At 41.7% G+C, this 18,934-nt stretch overlaps 1 protein-coding gene across 5 annotated transcripts in view; it reads right to left on the reverse strand.

Annotated features, from left to right (window-relative positions):
• Bsdc1 (BSD domain containing 1) overlaps nt 1-7,391 on the reverse strand; it is a 26,684-nt gene extending 19,293 nt beyond the window's left edge. Inside the window, exons 1-3 of one of the 5 annotated variants that reach the window (XM_063235984.1) lie at nt 7,322-7,391; nt 7,000-7,060; nt 2,469-2,585 (exon numbers count right to left, since the gene is read on the reverse strand). In XM_063235984.1, the coding sequence (XP_063092054.1) occupies nt 2,469-2,585; nt 7,000-7,060; nt 7,322-7,332 (189 nt within the window). In that variant the 5' untranslated portion in view covers nt 7,333-7,391. Of the gene's footprint in view, nt 1-2,398; nt 2,586-6,999; nt 7,061-7,187 lie in introns of all 5 variants that reach the window. The other 4 variants (XM_003471153.5, XM_063235983.1, XM_005004227.4 and 1 more) reach the window with 4 other exon arrangements.
• Nucleotides 7,392-18,934: the final 11,543 nt, after the last annotated feature.

Below are 18,934 nucleotides of genomic sequence, written 5' to 3' on the forward strand. Positions count from 1 at the left end.
CATTTCAGCAGGGAAAAGGGCTACGAGTAGGTAATGTGTTACAAAAGGCATGAGCTTTGGAATAGGACATGGAATTGGATTCCAGATGTAATAGCTGGTTATGAGACACAAAGCCTCTCTGGGCCTGTGTCCTAATTTGTAAAACGCAGATAAATATACATTATTCATAGGATTATGGTGCAAACTAAAAGGCATAGGCAATACCTAGCACAATGAAATACGTAGTAAGTAGCAGAACTGTAATGTTACAATTCCATCATCATCATTTAGGAAGTGTATTTTGTGCTGGGTGCGAAAGGCTGAGGAAATATGAGTAGGATAAGAACAGATAGCCTTGGGGCTGGGGATTTAGCTCAGTGGCATAAGCACCTGCCTTGCAAGCAGGCGGTCATGAGTTCGATCCCTGGTACCGATAAAAAGTTAAAAAAAAGTTAAAAAAAAGTTAAAAAAAAAAAAAAAAAAAGGGACCTGGAAACCAGTCAAGGATCAGCACATGGAAAGGGCAGGTGGGACAACAAATATGCACCATACGGGTCAGTATGATCTCTAGTAAGCAGGTCACGGTCCAGCTACCTTGTGGGAAACTAAGATACCTTGATTAAGCTTCCCAGGCATTTTTTTTTTTTTTTGTCTTTTTCCTTTTTATCCGTATCAGGGATTGAACTCACAACTGCCTGCTTATAAGGCAGACGCTTATGCCGCTGAGCTAAATCCCCGGCCCTAGCTTCCCAGGCATATTAAACCTAGAACTTGTCACAGTGTATAGCACATATCGCTACAGCTATACAATCATATTTGTTGAATGAAAAAGATAAATAAATAAATAAGTGGTATTTCTTCTACTGGCTAGACTTACAATAGTTTGGCATGGTTAGTATTTTGTCTTTCATGCACCTCAGTAGCTGTGGTTAGCAAATAGTGTTTTGTAAAAGGATTTAGTAAAATAAACTTGTTATGAAAACCCACCAGACTTACTTGCCTGACTTCATTCCTTCCTTCCTGTTTTCCTTTTTTTTTTTTTTTTTAAAAAACTGGGCATGTGGGGTTGGGGATTTAACTTAGCAGCCTAAGCACCTGCCTGGCAAAGGCAAGGTCATGAGTTTGATCCCTGGCACCAAAAAAAAAAAAAAAAAAGAGAGAGAAAGAAACTGGGTGTTGTTCAAGTCACTCAGGCTGGTGTTCAATTTCTGGGCTCAAGAGATATGCCTGGCCTCCTGAATAGCTGGTATTACAGATATACTTCACTGGGCCCAGCTCAAAATTTGTTTTTCATAACATGACCTTTAATCTCAAGGTGACTGATTCAGTTGTTCATCAAATGAAGAAACTATAATCTGTCCCAAGCTAACAAAAAACCTAATATAAATTCAAGTAAACTGTACTTCACTGGAAAAGTAAGAGATATTCAGGGATATCTTTTGACTGTCCACATTTTTCATCGTTCACACTGACTTTAGGATTTTACTGTACATGTATAACTAATAAGAGGAGGGCCATTGAAGAATATAAATTAGCACAAAACAAGTATGATTGAAATAAGAAAGAATATTTTCTTGCTGGGTGTAGTGATGCACGCTTATAATCCTAGCTACCAAAGTAAGAGGATCCTAAATTCATGACCAATCTAGAGAAAGTAGTAAGAACTTGCCATAAAATAAAAGGGTAAAGAGACAATGGGAAAATATTTAGCAAACAGAATGCTGACTGCAGCTCTGTATATAAAACTAGAAAAACTGAAATAGGAAAGTAGGAACTAGTTAACTCCATGTAATACAACTGATGCTATTTGAATGTCATTTGCAGAATGAAGTTTACAATGATTAAATAAAAATGTGGGTTAAAAAACAGTTTTTAGGGGTCAGGGATTTAGTTCAGTGTCGTAAACACCTGGGCCCGGCAAGCGTGAGGTTGTAAATTTGATCCTCAATAACAAACAAAACAACACAACAGTTTTCGGTTGATCCTTTTTTTGTGTGTCTTTTTTGAGACAGAGTTTCACTATACAGTTCAGGGTGGTCTTAAATTCACTTAGTAACTTAGGCTGGCCTCAAACTCATAATGATCCAATGATCCTCCTGCCTCAGTCTCTGTAGTGCTGGTACTACAGGCAGGCACCACCATGCTCGGCGTTCCACTTTTAAAGAAGAACAGGTATACAGGAATATAGCCCCAAAAGAGTTAACAACAACTCTGGGATATAGAAGTATGGATAGGTCCAGGTCAGTCTTGTCTTTACTTTCTTTCTTTTGCTTAAGTGTATTTTCTAAATTTTCTACAATGAATGACTTTATTGTTGGAAAACATTTGCTAAAATAACAACCATTTACATCTATATGCTCGACAAACACAGTTCTTCCAGAATGAGAGGAAAAACCAATCTTCATATTTGCCCAGTCACCTGATAGAACAGGTGGAGTCTCCCAGGGTCTCAGGACAGGTCAGGCTGAGAGGTGTGGGCCAGTACTCACGGTCAGCTTCTCCTTGACCACGCTGGCTGTGGCTGCGATGGTACATGCAGTGTCATGCTGTACGACCTGGGTAAACTCCGCCAGGTCCCGCTTCATAAACTCCAAAGCTTCCGAGGACTATGGGAAGACGGAGAAGGGTAACAGAGCCGGTTTGTCCCCTGTGCTCTTTCAGTAACAGACATACACATAGAACTCTCAAAAGACACAGGAGCCCTCACCTAGAATTTTTAAAACATATGTTTGACTGTTTGGTGAATTTTTTACTTTCATTAGCCCAGGAAGTCTGTGAGTGGCAGAGTTTCATGTGTAAGTCAGAGGCTTCTTAGTGGATGGGAAAGGAACCATGCCTCTACATCAGATTCTGGATCCCTACATGTGGCATAGAGGGGAAATTTATTTATTTATTTATTTATATCATGTAGTCTCAGACATGGAGCTCCATTCTGTTCATTTGCATTCCTACCTCCTTAGTCCAGCCAATCTGTTCTCCCATTTGGAATCTTACCAGATGGAAGGTATCAGATACTTTTATTATAGTGGGTGCTCTCTTGGTCAGAGTTGACCAAATTGCCTCCTGCTCTACATTCTTCAGTTTACATACTGCCCTGAGAGCAAGTATAAACTCTTTACCTTCACTCACAAGGCCTGTAAAACCCAGCTCCTGCCAAATTTGTATTCTTAGCACTACGTACCTTTACTGAACTCCAACTGTCTTCCTCAAGTTTCCCAAATGTCCTAGCATCTTCCTTACCTCTGGTAGCTAGAACACATCATCCTTCTCCCTGTAGATACTTCAAATCTTCAGAACAAATAAGCCAGTACACTGAATGACCTTTCACTTGGCTTTTATTTTCTGTCTTTTTGAGACAGGGTCTCACTAGGCAGTTCAAGCTGGTCTTGAGCTCATTTTGTAATCCAGGCTAGTTTTGAACTTGCAACGATCCTCCTGCCTCAGTCTCCCAAGTGCTGGGATTACAGGCATGAGCCACCACACTCGGCTTTTTCACTGCTTAACTCTTGTTCACGTTTCAGGGCTTCGCTTTCATGTCACCTCCACAGAGCAGTTTCCTTGCTTTACTTGTTCTTTCACATTTGCATACTTTAGGCTGTACATTACTCAGTTTGACTCTTCCTAGGTGAACTGGGACTTCCATGAACACAGAGCCCATGTATTTTGTTCACTGATGATTTCCTAGCGTCTGACACAAAACATCCATGTCTCAGAGCAATTTTAATTATATAACTACCTATATGACTATTTAATGTTTGGTTATCTTTTCCACTAGACTCTTTTAAGTGCTGAATAGACAAACATCAACATGTATGGTACTTGCCCTCAAGAAGGTCACAGACTACTAGGGTAAATGCTCACATAATAGTTTGATATGCAAGGGCAGAGCCGTAGCTGGAATGTTACGAGGTTGGGAAGATTTGGAGAGTGGAAGTTTGGATTCAGCTCTTAAGAATAAACAGGAATAGGGCCGGGGATTTAGCTCAGCGGCATGTGAGCGCCTGCCTTGCAAGCAGGCAGTCGTGAGTTCGATCCCTGGTGCCGATAAAAAGGAAAAAGACAAAAAAAAAAAAAAAAAAAAAAAAAAAAAAAAAAAAAAGAATAAACAGGAATTTACTAAGGAAGTCTTGAGGTTTACTGAATGTTATATACATTTTAGTGCTGATAAACATGAAATGTGAAGCAGAAAAAGTGAGTAATAAAGCTGGAGAGGTTACTGAGGGCAAATATAAGGAGCTATCAAAGGTTTAAAGCAGGTGGGATTTTCACTTTTATAAGTCCTTCTAGTGACTGGAATGGAGGATAAGTACAAGGGTGACAAGATTTCAAAAGAGGAAGACTAGTTAGAAGGCTACTGGAATAATCCAGTAAAGAAAATATAAGAATATGAATAAGAATAAAGCTGATAAAGATGGAAAAGATGGGATCAATTAAAAAAATACTAGGTAAAAAGGTAAGTATGTAGATATGTTGACCAAAGGCAGGGAAAGAATCAAGGAAGAGCCAGTGGTTGCTAAAATAGGTGACTGGCTAGATACAAGCCTGCCAGCTAAATGAGAAAATACTGAAGGAAGAACACGTTTGCAGAAAAGATTGTGGTAATGACTTTGGGCATGAAAATCTGAGGCGATCATGGGTGTTCTGGGCTAATTGTCAATCAGGAGCTAGCTTCAAACAACAAAGCTCAGGAAAAAAGAAGTAGATGTCACCTTAACTTGAAGGGAAGGAGATCACCCAGGAAGATTCTTGAAGAGTGAAAAGAGGAGTGTGCTGAGAGGACTTCATGAGCAGTTAGGAAAGTCTGGAGAAGTGCAGGGAGAATTGAGAGGGTACCATGTCACAAAAGCCAAAAGCAGTTTCAAGAAAAGGGAATGCTCACTAGTGTCAAGCACAACAGACAGGTCCAGAAAGATAAAAGTCGAAAACACCCACTGGATGTGCCATGTGGTAAGTGAAGCTGAATGTGACTGTAGATAAGGTTATAGGTAGTGGCTTTAGGGAAGGAAAGGAATTAAACAATATCATGCTTACTGACTTCAAATTTTAAAAGTATGTGAGGTTTTCTGCTGGAAATGAAAAAGACATCTGAAGTCAAGGGGAGGAAAAGCAAATTAGACTGAAAAGGGATCCTGGGAAGAGCTCAGGCCCAGAAGAGAGTGGGGAATTTACAGCGCAGCAAAGAACATGTGCCCATCTCTATCAGTATATATATACAAAAAGCACTTGTGTGCACACAGGAGGATGCAAAAGGAGAGTAAGACAGATTATAGCACCATCCGAGTTGATGGTTCTAAGCTCATTAAGTGAGTATAAGGAACTTTGGTTCAGACAGAGCCAGGATAGGATGTAAGGAAAGAAAAGTACCAAAAAACAAACAAACAAAAAAAGGACAAATGTACTGGTGACAGTGCCTAAAGGCTTCCTCATCACCCTAAGCATGTAACGAAAATAGTTAACACTTACATGATACTTAATGTTGTTAGTTCTCTATATTATCATTTAAACCCCATCACAATCCCCAGGGGTAGATACTATGTTCATGTTACAGCAGGGAAACTGAGGCCCAGAGAGGTAAAGAAACTTGTGTGTGTTTATATAACCATAATCAGCAAAGAGGAGAAAATTAAGTCTCTTTCTAAAAGAAGAGAAACACCCATCACTGCTCCCCTCCCCACAATTCAAATTGAGAATTCCCCAAGAACAAATATGGAAAGCCGACTAAGTACCTATTCTCATGAGTTATAGTAAATCCCAACCCTGAGAGAAACACACACATGACCTCATGTAACACTTGCTGAATGCACGCTGCACTTTTCTCTTAGTTGTCCCTGAGCTCTAACAGAGACAGTGCAGGGCATTCTTAGATTTGCTGGGCTATAATATAGAGGCTGTTCAAGAGTACACAGGTTGAGGGGGAAAGAATGCTCCCAGAGTAGGGGGGCTGACTTGACTAAGGTCAGAAGTCTCCTGGAGTCTGCCCTAAAGCAAGACTCTTCCCTGAGTTGCTTGAGGTAAACAGTAATTAGTTTTCCACTATTACTTAGCAAGGCCAAGCATCATTCATCCAATAAGCATTGCTTCGCTAGCTATTCAAGGCCCTCCACCACTTATCGCCTCTTCCTCTTCATAAGCCTCTCACTTAGAATTCATCAGGCACCAATGCATAGGGCTCATGCTTATTTTTGACCTAGGTTCTTCCTTTCAGCCTGTCTAGTCAGGGTTGGCCTGGATGGGCTACCTTCCCCACAACACTTTCTTTGGCATGTTCTTGACTGCCAGACTAGACAAGGAACTCAGTCCTTTCAGATTAGGCATTTACCACAAAAGTAGTTAGACAGCTCTTTGACTACTTGGTTTTACCCCACTGGGCTTTGAGGCCCAGAAATATGCCTGTTTAGCCTAGCAGTAATGGTGAATGTTTTAGAACTTTCAATGATACAGTCGACCAAATATTAAATATTGCACATGTACCATAGGTTGGCCACTATTGAAGATTCCTATCTTTAGGATCTGTTGGAGTGCACTGATTGTGCCATACATGTACTATAATGTCTGAATGACTATCAGAGTAAGTTTTTTTTTTTATTCTTACAATCCTTCTTCAAAGCCTAATGTTCTTTTATCTTGTTTTGAAACAGGTCTCGCTATGTACCTCAGGCTGGTCTAGAACTCGCGGTAATTCTTACGCACCAGCCTCCAGCGTGTAGAGACTACAGCCACCACACCAGGCCAAATGTTTTTTATTTCACAAGGAAGCTTTCTATCTACCAAGCTGTAATTGCTCCTATGCGTTCTTAGGAAATGGTCGTTCCAGTTTTCAAAACGGTCGTCATTTCGCTGCGGCTACTATTATGCCTGTCTGCGTAGGGACCTCCTAGGCCAGAAAGAGCTAAAAGTAGGGCTCACGTCGGCCTCAGGGAGGTGTGGGCCACGCAAAAGCCGGGAAAGGCAGGTTGGACCTGGCTGCCATGAGGCGTCGTGGGGCCCGGCCGCGGGGAAGAGCGTGCTGGCCCGGCTTACCTTCTCTTTGACTGCCTGGTAGCTCTGTTGTAGCCAGCTCCGCCACCATCCCACGTCCTCCCTGTGGAACACAGACACATCTGTCGGCCCTGGAGTGCGACTCGTTCCCGCTCAATGGTCAGGTCTGTTTCCCCCTTGGACATGGCCCGCGGACGGAGGTTTCCCAGGCCGCTTCCCTGCCCCCTCACCTACAGCTCCACTCTGCCTTTTCTGTTCCGTCCATGCCCGTACTGACTTCCTGTTCCCCTGGGGACCCTGGCCCAGCACCCGAACCCTGGGAGAATTCAGGCCCCAACTCCTGGGAGCGGAATGACGGGCTCACCCTTCCGCCATCTTGCCTGCATGACATCACCACTATTTACCGACCTTTGACTTCCGGCACGGCCCCGCCCCCTTAAGCCCCGCCCCGAAGCGCGCTGCTCAATACTTGTGCCAGCCCAATCTCCGCCCCGCTCCACATTAAGCCCTCCCTCCCTGGGCTCTGTCCAGTCTCAATCCCGAGTTCTCCTTTAAACCCCGCCTCTGAACTCTCGTTCCAATCGTTATTCAGGCCTGTCCTCGGGCCCCACCCCCACCAGCTTCAATTCTTTCACCACAGTCACGGACTTCCAATACGGTGGCCTCTGTGGGCCTTGTTTGACTGATTTACTGGATGGCGAATAAAGAGTAAAGAAGAGGAGAGGAAGGGTTCAGGAGCTTAAACACCTGGCTCACAGAACGCAAAACTAGGACCGCCCCCCTTTGTGAAACCGCCTACATAGCGGCTGTTAGTTGTCTTTGGGCTGACTGAACACGTGGTGACGGCTGGCCTACTGGCCAGAGTTTGGAGATGGAAAATGTAGAGGCAATCTCTGGGGACTTTCAGGAGTCGCTATCAAAAAACAACACGAACTAGGCAGTGATCAGGAGAAATTCGGCAACGGCCTGGATGAGGGAGATAGAGTCCATTGAGTTGAGGGGTTCCAGGGCGCCAGTCGTCTCATCTGTCGTCATCTGTGCCATATTTTGCCTTCTTTCCTTGAAGGATGCACTTTAGCTAAGGTCAACCCCTCTGTTTGATCCCTTCTCTTTATCTAACGAAGTTTGTAGCTCTAGTAATTCTCCCACTGCACCCTTCCCTGTCTCGTCTTCCCCCTCCTTTAAGAGATTATTCCTATCATCTATCATCCTACATGGTGTTACTTCTATCTTAAACGAAACAAAAAACAATCTTGTCTTGGGACCCCATATCAATTTCCTACTTCCTTTAACAGCAAAATTCCTGAGTTGCCTATACTGTCCAGTTTCCTTCTTCGTTGGACTCCCTGCAGTCAGGATTTTGCTTCTCCACAACCCAGTGAAATCCAGAGTGATTAGCTCTTCAAGACCAATGACCAATTTTAAGTTCTCTTACTTTAATGGTAAGCATCTAACATGAAATAGTTGGCCATTTCCTCCTCCTCCAAAGACTTTCTTCACTTGGCTTCTAGGATGCAGTACCCTCCTGACTTCCTCTTACTTCTTGGACATCACCTTAGTGTTCTTTGGTCTTATTCTGGAATATCCCAGAGCTCAAACCCTATTTCCATTTTCTATGTCTGCAATCATTATTCAGGTCATTTCTTCAAATTTATTATTTATTTCCACATGCTGCCAACTCTCAAATTTCCTATGGGATTCAAATATCTGTGAACAGACTCACATTTGGACATGTAGTGCACATATTCAACTTAACAAGTTTCAAAACAAATTTCTGATACTAAAATTTCTTGCAAACTTTCCCATATCCATAAATGGCAACTTCATTCTTCCAGTTTTTCAAGCTAAAAACCTGGAGTTATCATTGATTCCTCACATCCTTTTGTACTAAAAAGCTAATCCTTCAGTAAATCCAGTTGACTTTGCCTTTAAAACAAAAACAGCTAGGGATTTAGCTCAGCGGCATAAGCATCTGCCTTGCAAGTGGTGAGTTTGATCCCTGGTACCGGTAAAAAACAAACGAACCAGAATTAGTCACTTCACTTCCCCTAATGATACTAGATCCAACCTACTATCATTCGATCATAAGAGCCTCTTAAAACTCATCTCTGTATTCACTTTTACTTTCCATAAATCTCAGTTGTTCTAGAAGAAATTTTTAAAAACAAATTAGGTTGGGCGTGGTGGTGAATGCTTGTATTCCCAACACTTGGAGGCTGAGGCAGGAGGATTGCTGTGCGTTCAAGGCCAACCTGGGTTAGTGTCTAAATAAATAAATAAATACAGTACAATACAGTACTGTGTCTGTTACACAGTGGTGCATGCTGGTAATCCTATTCACTCGCGGAGCTAAGGCAGGAGGATTGTAAATTCAATGTCAGCCTGGGCAGTTTAGCAAGACTATCAAAATAAAAAAAGTACTGAATGCCCTGTAATACTTTCATTCTCTTTAATGGTTTTATACTATTTTGTTATGTTTGATACTATTGTGTATGAAAGTATGCTCAACTATTCAAAGAAAGAGACATTATGGTAGCTACTGTTATATCCGGTTGTCTTGTGATAAAATACTGTGTTGCTTAAATTGTTCTGTGCTAATCTGCTTTGTTATGTTAAGATAAAAGATTATCTTAATCTCTAAAATAAAAAAATAAAGAGGGTTGAGGAAGGGCTGGAGGTTTAGCTCAGTGGCATTAGCACCTGCCTGGCAAGTGTGAGGTTGTGAGTTCAATCCTTGGTTCAATCCTAAATTGGGGCTGAAGCACAGTGATACAAATTTGTAATCCCAGCACACTTAGAAGTAGAGTGAGGAGGATTACAAACTCAAGACTGGCCTGCTATCTTAGAGACTTAGCAAGACCCTGTCTCAAAATAAAAAGATAAAAAGATAGCTGGGAACATAGCTCAGTGCAAAGACACTGGCTCAATCCTCAGTACAAGTGTGTGTGTAAGGGGAATCAAAACCAAGCTAGTGGGAACGTAAATGGTGCAGTTGTTATTGGAGCACAGAATGGTGTTTCCTCAAAAAATTAAACATAGAATTTTCACATGCATTAGCTTTTCATTACTATGACCAAACACCTGAGGAGAAGAAAGAGGAAGCTTAAAAGAGGAATGACTTATTTTGGCTCTTGGTTTCAGATATTTCAGTGCATGGTTGCCTGGCTCCACTGCTTTTAAACTCATGTGGGGGGGAGAAACATCATGGTCAAAGGGCATGGCAGGGGAGGGATGCTTACTTCTTGGAAGCCAGAAAGCAGAAAGGAAGTGAAATAGTCCAAAACAAAGGGGCTAGAAACAAGATATAGGCCTCAAGATCACACTCCTATTATCCACCCTTCAACTAGGCCCTGCCTCTGTTTCCATCACCTCTTTCAAATTATGATTAATCCACCAATGAAGTTAAAACACTCGTGATCCAGTCACTAGGTCCTAACTCTGAACAGTGTTGCCTGGTTGATCAAACTTTCAATACATGAGTCTTTGGGGAACACTTCATATTTTTTTTTCTTTTTTTTAGTATCAGATTTCATTTTTTTTTTTTTCATTTTTATCGGTACCGGGGATCAAACTCACGACTGCCTGCTTGCAAGGCAGGCACTTATGCCGCTGAGCTAAACCCCCAGCCCCGAGTATCAGATTTCAAAAAACACAGTTATTGGTATATTTCTTATATACATAATGATCATACTCAGTATAGTTATACCTGTACATGATATATTTTGATTCCTCTTTTTCCCCAATTCTCTCTCCTCCCTTAAACCCATCTTCCCTTTCCTATTTACAAAACTTTCTATCCATTTTATCTTAAAAATGTTTTTCCTTTTCTTTTCCTTTCCTCCTTTTCCTACCCTAGCTCTTCTTTCCTTTCTTTACATTTTTCAGTATCTTTTAACCTCATTTACTCTTTCAATTTCTTACATCAAGGAGACAATGTGATGTTTGCACATGTGAGTATGATTTATTTCACTTAAGAGTATGGTCTCAAGTTGCATCCATTTACCTGGAAATGTCTCAAGCTTATTCTTTTTTATGGCTGAGTAGTACTCAAATATATATATATATATATATATATATATATATATATATATCACATCTTATTTATCCATTCCTGGGTTCATAGGCACTTGAGTTGTTACCAAGATTTAGCTATTACAAACTGTGCTGCTATAAACATGGGTGCACATATATTGCTGTGGTACAGTGTTTTTCATTCTTCCAGGAAAATACCCAGAAGAGGAACAGCTGGGTCAAAAGGGACCTCTAATCCTAGTTTGAGGAATTTTCACACTGCTTTCCACAGTGGTTGAACCAGTCTACACTCCCACCAACAGCGGAGAAATGTTTCTTTTTCTAGACAGCTTCTTTAACATTTGTTATTGATTGATTTCTTGATAATAGCCATTCTTTCTGGAGTGAAATGGAATCTCAGCAATGTTTTAATTTGCATAGCTCTAGAACCAGTGACGTTGAGCAATGTTTCATATATTTATTTGCCATTTGTATTTCTTCACCTGAGAATTCATCTCAAATGCCCATTTCATATTCAATTTCAATTTTGTTTTTTTAAAATAATTTTCTTGAGGGGCTGGGGATTTAGCTCAGTGGCATAAGCACCTGCCTTGGAAGCAGGCAGTCGTGAGTTCGATCCCTGGTACCGATAAAAACGAAAAAGACAAAAAAAAAATTTTTTTTTTCTTGAAATAGGGTGTGGCTATGTAGTTCTGGTTGGCCTTGATTTCACTATGTAGTGCAGGCTGGCTTCCAACTCTAGGCAATCCTTTTCCCTTAGCTTCCCAATAGAGACCAGCAGAGTTACAGGCATGTACTATCATGCCTGGCTACTCTTCCTATTTAAGTCCTAACATCATATGATCCAGCAGCTCTCTTTCTGGATGTATACTTCAAAGAACTGAAAGCAGAGACTCAAACAGATATTTGTACACCTATGTTTATAATAGCATCATTCATAATAGCCAAAAATGGAAGCGAGCTGTGTCCATGGATGGATAAATGGATAAACAAAATGTAAAATATACTTACATGGAATATTCTTCAAACTTAAAAAAGAAAGAAATCCTGAAACATCCCACAGCATGGATGAAACTTGAAGACATTATTCAAAAGGAAATAAGCCACCACAAAAGGACAGCTATCATATGATATCATTTATATGAGGTACCCAGGGGGTCAAATTCATAGCAGTAGAAAGTAGAATGGTGCAACAGAGGAAGGGCTGGGGACTTTGGTTTAGTAGAGAGTTTCAGCAAGTTCTGGAGGTGGATGCTGGGTATGGCTGCACAGCAGTGTGAATATATGCAACACTGCTAAATAAAATAATTACATAGGGGCTGGGGATTTAGCTCAGTGGCATAAGCACCTGCCTACAAGCAGGCAGTCGTGAGTTCGATCCCTGGTACCGATAAAAAAATGAAAAAGACAAAAAAAAAAAAAAAGTAAAAAAAAAAAATAAATAAAATAATTACATAACAGCCTTCTTGACCCATAGTTTGTTGATTTCTCTCAGAGGAAAAGCCAGCGAGTCCCTGTGATCTTATTTAGGGCCCTGTGGGGTTGATCTGAACTTGAATGTCTGGCCTTCCTGGTCACTCCGGAGCAAAGCATTGGCTCCTCTGTTGTTCCTGAAAAATCCTGGTACTTTCCTGATTCAGGGCTCTTGCATCTTCAGTCTCTTCTCCTTACAGTGTTCTTTCCCTAGATATCTATGTACTTTACTTTCTTTTCCTTCAGACCTTGACTCAAATATGGTCTTATTATCCACTCTGACCACATTATTTAAAATTACCACTTGAGGGGGCTGGGGATTTAGCTCAGCAGCATAAATGCCTGCCTTGCAAGCAGGCAATCGTGAGTTCGATCCTTGGTACTGATAAAAAGGAAAAAGATAAAATAAAATAAAATTACCACTTGTATCATCCCTCTTCTCTACTTACATTTTTCTCTGGACTGCTGACCACCTGGCCTGCTGTCTACTTTTCTTTTTTTAATGTCTGCCTTCTTCTAAAATGTCACCTCCATGAAGGCAAGGCTAAACAGTGGCTGTTACATAATACACACTCAATGTTAGTTAAGTGAATGAAAGAGTAGGTGCACGGAGAAGACAAAGACAAGACTAATCTGGAGCAGTCTGAAAGAGCTGAAATGAGCATGAGAGAGGCTGTAAACGCCATTAATGTCCACATTTATGACCCTGGACTGCAGAGCTTAAAACTCATGCACAGATGAATCACCAAAGATTTTTTTGTTTAGTGATTCTGGGGACTGAAACCAGGACCTTGCATATATTAGGCAAACAGTCTGTCACTAAGCTACAGCTCCCAGCTCTCACCAGAGGTTTTGAAAAGTAAATGATTTATGCTGTGATCAAATGATCATGTGCTACTCCTTTTTTTTTTCTGGTACTGGGGATCAAACTCAGGACCTCACACTTGCCAGGCAGGCTCTTGTGCTGCTGAGCTGAACCCCTGGCCCAGATCATGTGCTATTCTTTTTTGTTGTTGTTGTTTTGTTTTTGTACTGGGGATCAAACTCACAGCTTTGTGCTTACCAAGCAAGTGCTTGAGACACTGAGGTAAATCCCCAGCTCATATGCTATTTTTAACAAGTCCAGTGGGGCCATATATTAAACAAGTGAGTATTTCATTGAGTATTTTATACAGTGTAGCTTTCCAATAGCTCTATGAGGTAGAAACTCTTTTTTGTGGTATTGGGAGTTGAACTGAACCACTGAGTTACATCCCTAACTCTCATAAATTTTTAAAAAAAGTTTAAGAGTTTGACAGGGTATCACTGTCACTAAGTCACTAAATTGCTCAGGGTGGGCTCGGATTCATGGTCTTCTGCCTTAGTCTCCCAGAGTGCTGGAATTACAGGATGCTGGCAAGGCAGGGACTATTTTTAATTCCCTACTCCTCTTTCTCCTCTATTCCCCCCCCCCCCAGTACTGGGGACTGAACTGAACAGGGCCTTCAAATTGAGCTACATCACCTTTTAAAAAATGTATATATATATATATATATTTTTTTTTTTTTGTACCAGGGATCGAACTCACAACCTCATGCCTCATGCTAGGCAAGTGCTTATGCCACTGAGCTAAATCCCCAGCCCCTAAAATGTTTATATTTTGAGACAGGGTCTCACTAAATTGCCAAGCCTCCCAGGGTTCTGGGGTTACAGCCGCGTATCATCATACAAAATTTATATATTCATTTTATAAATGAAGAACCCAGGATTCAGAGAAATTGTATCTCTTTCCAGTGTCACAAACTATGAAGCTCTCCTTTGAACCCAGGAGTGCCTTTTAAAATCAAGGTCTGTACATCTCATGTTCTATCTGAATTTTTTCCAGCCCGATGTCTTTATCCAGATGATAAACTGCTGAGAGGCAAGGACTACATCCTGACCTTACCTCATTTGTGAGCCCACAAGGTCCTCACTGTTTGCGGATTGGGACTCTCTGCTTAGAATTTTTCTCTTCCTCCTATGTTATTTCCACACTAGGACCCTAAACTTTCTTTCCCTTCACTCCTGTAACTTCTGGCATCAAGTAGATGCCAGATTCAAATTCCAGCTCAACCACTTACCGGCAAGGTGGCCTGAGGTAAGTTAACATCTTCATCTTAAAATAGGGATATAATCTTGGTTGTGAACATTAAAGAAAATGAAACATATCACATGGAAAACTCCTCTGTATTTCTGGGTATTGGTAGTACAGGCCTGTAATCCTAGGCAGGAGGCAGGAAGCTGACATAGGAGAATCAAAAGTTTGAGCCTAGTTTGGATAATTTAATGACTTAGCCAAATAAAAAAATAAAAGCCAGGAGTCATGCACACTTCTGTAATCCTAGCACTTGGGAGGCTGAGGCAGGGGGAAATCACTTGTGTTTGAGGCCAGCCTGGGTTACAAAGTGAGTCAAGGCCAGTCTGAACTGCATAGTGAGACCCTGTCTCAAAAAGGCACACACAAAAAAACAAAATAAATACACACAACCAAAAAACACCTGCTGAATCACACATTATGCTGAAAGAACACTGGGCTGGGAGTCAGCAGAGCAGGATTTTAATACTCGCTTATAGTCACTGGGCACTATTTCTCTCTGGAACTGTTTTTCACCATACATGGGTTCCCTAAGGTCTCGTGTAGCTCTCAGGCAAGCTATGAGCGCATGTACATTTACCCCATTCCTGGTCCTCAGACCCTCACTTGATCCAAATCGCACACTTGATGCTGCTAGATTCCTTTTGGCAGATGGTTCTTGCCCCAGGAACCTGGCTGTGAGTCCCAAAGAACCCAGACAGCCCAGCCCCACCAGATAGTGCTGTTGTCTCATTCTCGTGAAACCAGTGCCCGGTGTCTGGCAGAGTTGACAGAGGCATGCTGGGAGCCCTCCTGGCTCCCTAGGAGAGGGTGGGCTATATCTCAGCGAAAGACAGCTGAGCCAGGATGATCCTGGAAAGTGTTTCAAGCCTTTTAGACCTTGTAGAATTATCAAAGGCCTAAGCTCACCCTGGCTCTGCTGTGGAGAGTCTGGCATGGAGTCAGGAGGAGGGATGTCTAAATAATTTGGGCAAAAGGTGAACACATGTATTGTTGGTAGGAGCAGCACAGGCAATGTCTAAAAGCCAGCACAATTCTTCTAATTTAGCCTTCTAAAGCTGATTGTTAGAATATCAGGAATTTTATAAGCTAGTTGTTGAAAGTAGTCATTATAAGAATTAAATTATGAGCCGGGTGTGGTGGCTCACCCCTGTAATCCCAGCACTCGGGAGGCTGAGGCAGGAGGATCACTGCGAGTTCGAGACCAGCCTGGGCTACAAAGTGAGTTCAAGTCCAGCCTGAACTGCAGAGAGACTCTGTCTTCAAAAAAATTATATTATGTAAACTTATAATTAAAGTAGTCACATATAAATAAAGATAGAAGCCAGGCGTAGTGGTGCGTGCCTGTAATTCCAGCATTTGGGAGGCTGAGACAAAGCTGCAAGGTCGAGGCCAGCCTGGGCCACAAAGTGAGTGCACAGCCAGCCTGAATTGCATAGTGAAACCCTTCTCAAAAAACAAGAACAAAAACAACAACAAAAACAAAGATATACTCCAAACTCATCACTATATGTTGTTTGTTTTGGTGCTGGAGATCAAACCAGGCCTCACATGCTAGGCAAGAACTCTGCCACTGAGTATACCCCTAGTCTACTCTGTAACTCTTATTTTTTAATTGTTTCAATACTGGGGATTGAATCAGAGCCTCCACATATTAGTTGGCTCTATTAGGAGCTATATCTCCAGCCTTTTTTATTGTTTTATTTTGATACAGGGTCTAAGTTGTTCAGGCTGGCCTTGAACTCCCAATCCTGCTGCCTCACCCTCCCAAATAGCTGGAATGATGGGCTGCAATTATTTTTTATATATCTTACTATCATTTATGCTCTTGAAATGATTTATTTTATCTATATGGGTAGAAATACTATATAACAGTGTGCTACATGCTGTATCTCTTCCCCACTGCACATTAGGATTCTGCAATCAGTCAAACTATCTCCCTTTATAACCACCACCTGGGAATGACAGTGGTAGAAAGACAGAAGAGATGGAAAAGTACTCACTTATTTCAAAGTGTTTACATCATCGAGATCTGTGAAGACTACAGATCGTTCTCTTCTCCCAGACCAGTTAAACTTTTACTAGTACACCTCCAGTTCCGGCTGCACTCTTAACACGCTGTGATTTGGGGCTTCTCTTTCCAGCCTCCAGGAATCTATGTCTCACTTTGTAATTTAGAAAAGGCGAGAATCGTTTGTGTGCTAGGCACTGATGTCTCATGTACCTCAGGAGGTAGAATACGGTGATCCAAAGAAAAAAGACGTTGCTTCCAGAGAACCGCTGACTTTAGTTGTGGAGACGGCGCTGTCAACCAGCCTCCCAGAAGGTGGCGCTATGGACCGACTCAGCGGGACAAGCCATGTTCTCTGCCTATTCTTTTTCACTGTGTTGGTAAAATCGTCACCCTCCTTGTTTGCAGTTGTTTCCAGCATTGTTTTTGGGAGATCTAGCCCCTCATGTTTCTGTAGAAAGACACGGCAACGGGAGGTGAGAACTGGAATTTCCCAAAAGAGAGATGAGTTTGCTGAGACTGGCCCAAACATTTGCTGAAAGATACACACTGTGTCTCAAATTCAAACTTGCTTCTCATTTAGTATAACCCAGTTCTCACTATAGTTAAAAATCTTGATTACTCCCCAAGAACGGCATCCCAAAACCTTGACGTTCCTTCTTTAGCTCTCTCACAACCCCTTCTCAATAATCAGCAGTCCATGACTAACTAAATGGTGACATTAACCTCTCTGGTCAACCACTTAGGGACAGGAGGCAGAAAGAGAAAAGGTTTTTTGTCTTTTATTTTTTGAGACAGGGTTTCACTATGTACTCCAGGCTGGCCTTGAACTGAATATGTAGCCCAGGCTCGCCTCAAACTCATGGCAATCCTCTTGCCTCAGCCTCTCGAGTGCTGGGATTACAGGCATGTGCAACCGTGCCTGGCTGAGAAAGAAAACTATTTAACAAATATATATGTATAGAGATTGACAGAAAAGAAACTCAAGTAGAATTTGTAATCCTCACCACTGCAGTCTATTTTTAGACTGACATTATTATTATTATTAATTATTGTGGAACTGGGGATTGAACTCACAACCTCATGCTTGCCAGATAGGCACTTACACCATTGAGCTAAATCCTCGGCCCCACTACTATTATTATTCTAGCTTCCATTTGCCTTGGGCCAGCAGCAGATGGTCCAGTCTATGCTCATTTGAGAGACTCAACCATCCATTCCTGAGTCATCTGTGTCCTTGGAACTCCTCTTGTATGGTGTTACAGGCAGCTGAGTTAGAAATATTATAGGCAGTCAGACAGGACTGGGTGCTCAAAGGAGCCAGTGCAGAAGACCAGATATCTGGTAACCCTTCAGGAGACAGACACCTCCTTCTGTGAGCCAGACACCAAAGGCAAAACAAATGCAACCATACTCTTCAGTATAAACATCAGGGGTTGATAGTCTAAGTAAGTATGGATCACCTAGAGGAAGCCAGGAGCCACCATCCCAAACCCCTACAGAAAGGGTCACTGCTCTTTAAGCATGCCTGCTTGCTACATGACTGGCTTTCCCATTTGTCCCTAATTTGGTCAATTTTACCAACAATTAGCCTTATTGGTTGACCATAGTTCTGTCCCACTTCATGCCTGACTGCTGTGCTAGTTTGCATGTTTTCCAATTTTGAACCTATTTCACTTCATGGTTTTGCTCTATAAAAGTCCCTAGAAAAACAGTCTTTGGCAACCCACTTGGGACTCCTTCTGTTTTTCTTTCAGACAGAAGCTTTCTTTCTCTCAATAAATATATTCTGTTTTTAACCTCCATTGTTCCTAAATTTCATTCTTCAATTTTAGAGAACATAAACTCGTACTGGACATCTAGTAGGTTGGGAGTTTCATTCTCCTATATCAATAGGACTGCAGTAGGCTTGTGGTAATTTTTGTGGCAGGATATTGCAGTGCGAGTAGAATCCATCTAGAATACAGTAGAGTCTCTCATCATCTCCCTGCCTCCACTCTTTGATAAAAACCTATTTCCCTTTGATGACTGGAGTTTATTTAGAATTAATGGGTTCTGTATGGGACTTCGCTAGGCTCATCCCAAAATGAACTTCCTGCTCTTCTTTTGAACGTGCCAAAGATCCTCCAATCCTCTCCTGACACCACAATCCAGTCTCCACCCCCAGCCCAACTCCATAAACGCCTTTCCTCAGCGTGCCTTGTTGAGGGCCTTTGCAATCTCCTGCAGCCTTCCTGCATTCGCAATAAAGGCTTTTTCTGATCTCTTTGTCTCAACTGCACCAAAAGAACCCCAACAACAATCCTTAAAAATATCCAGTTTCTTTTTTGAGACAGGGTCTCAGTATG

The sequence above is a fragment of the Cavia porcellus genome, unplaced genomic scaffold (genome assembly GCF_034190915.1).
Source record: "Cavia porcellus strain 051 isolate PalLab524CR breed Dunkin Hartley unplaced genomic scaffold, mCavPor4.1 scaffold_25, whole genome shotgun sequence".
Taxonomy (NCBI): Eukaryota; Metazoa; Chordata; class Mammalia; order Rodentia; family Caviidae; genus Cavia; species Cavia porcellus.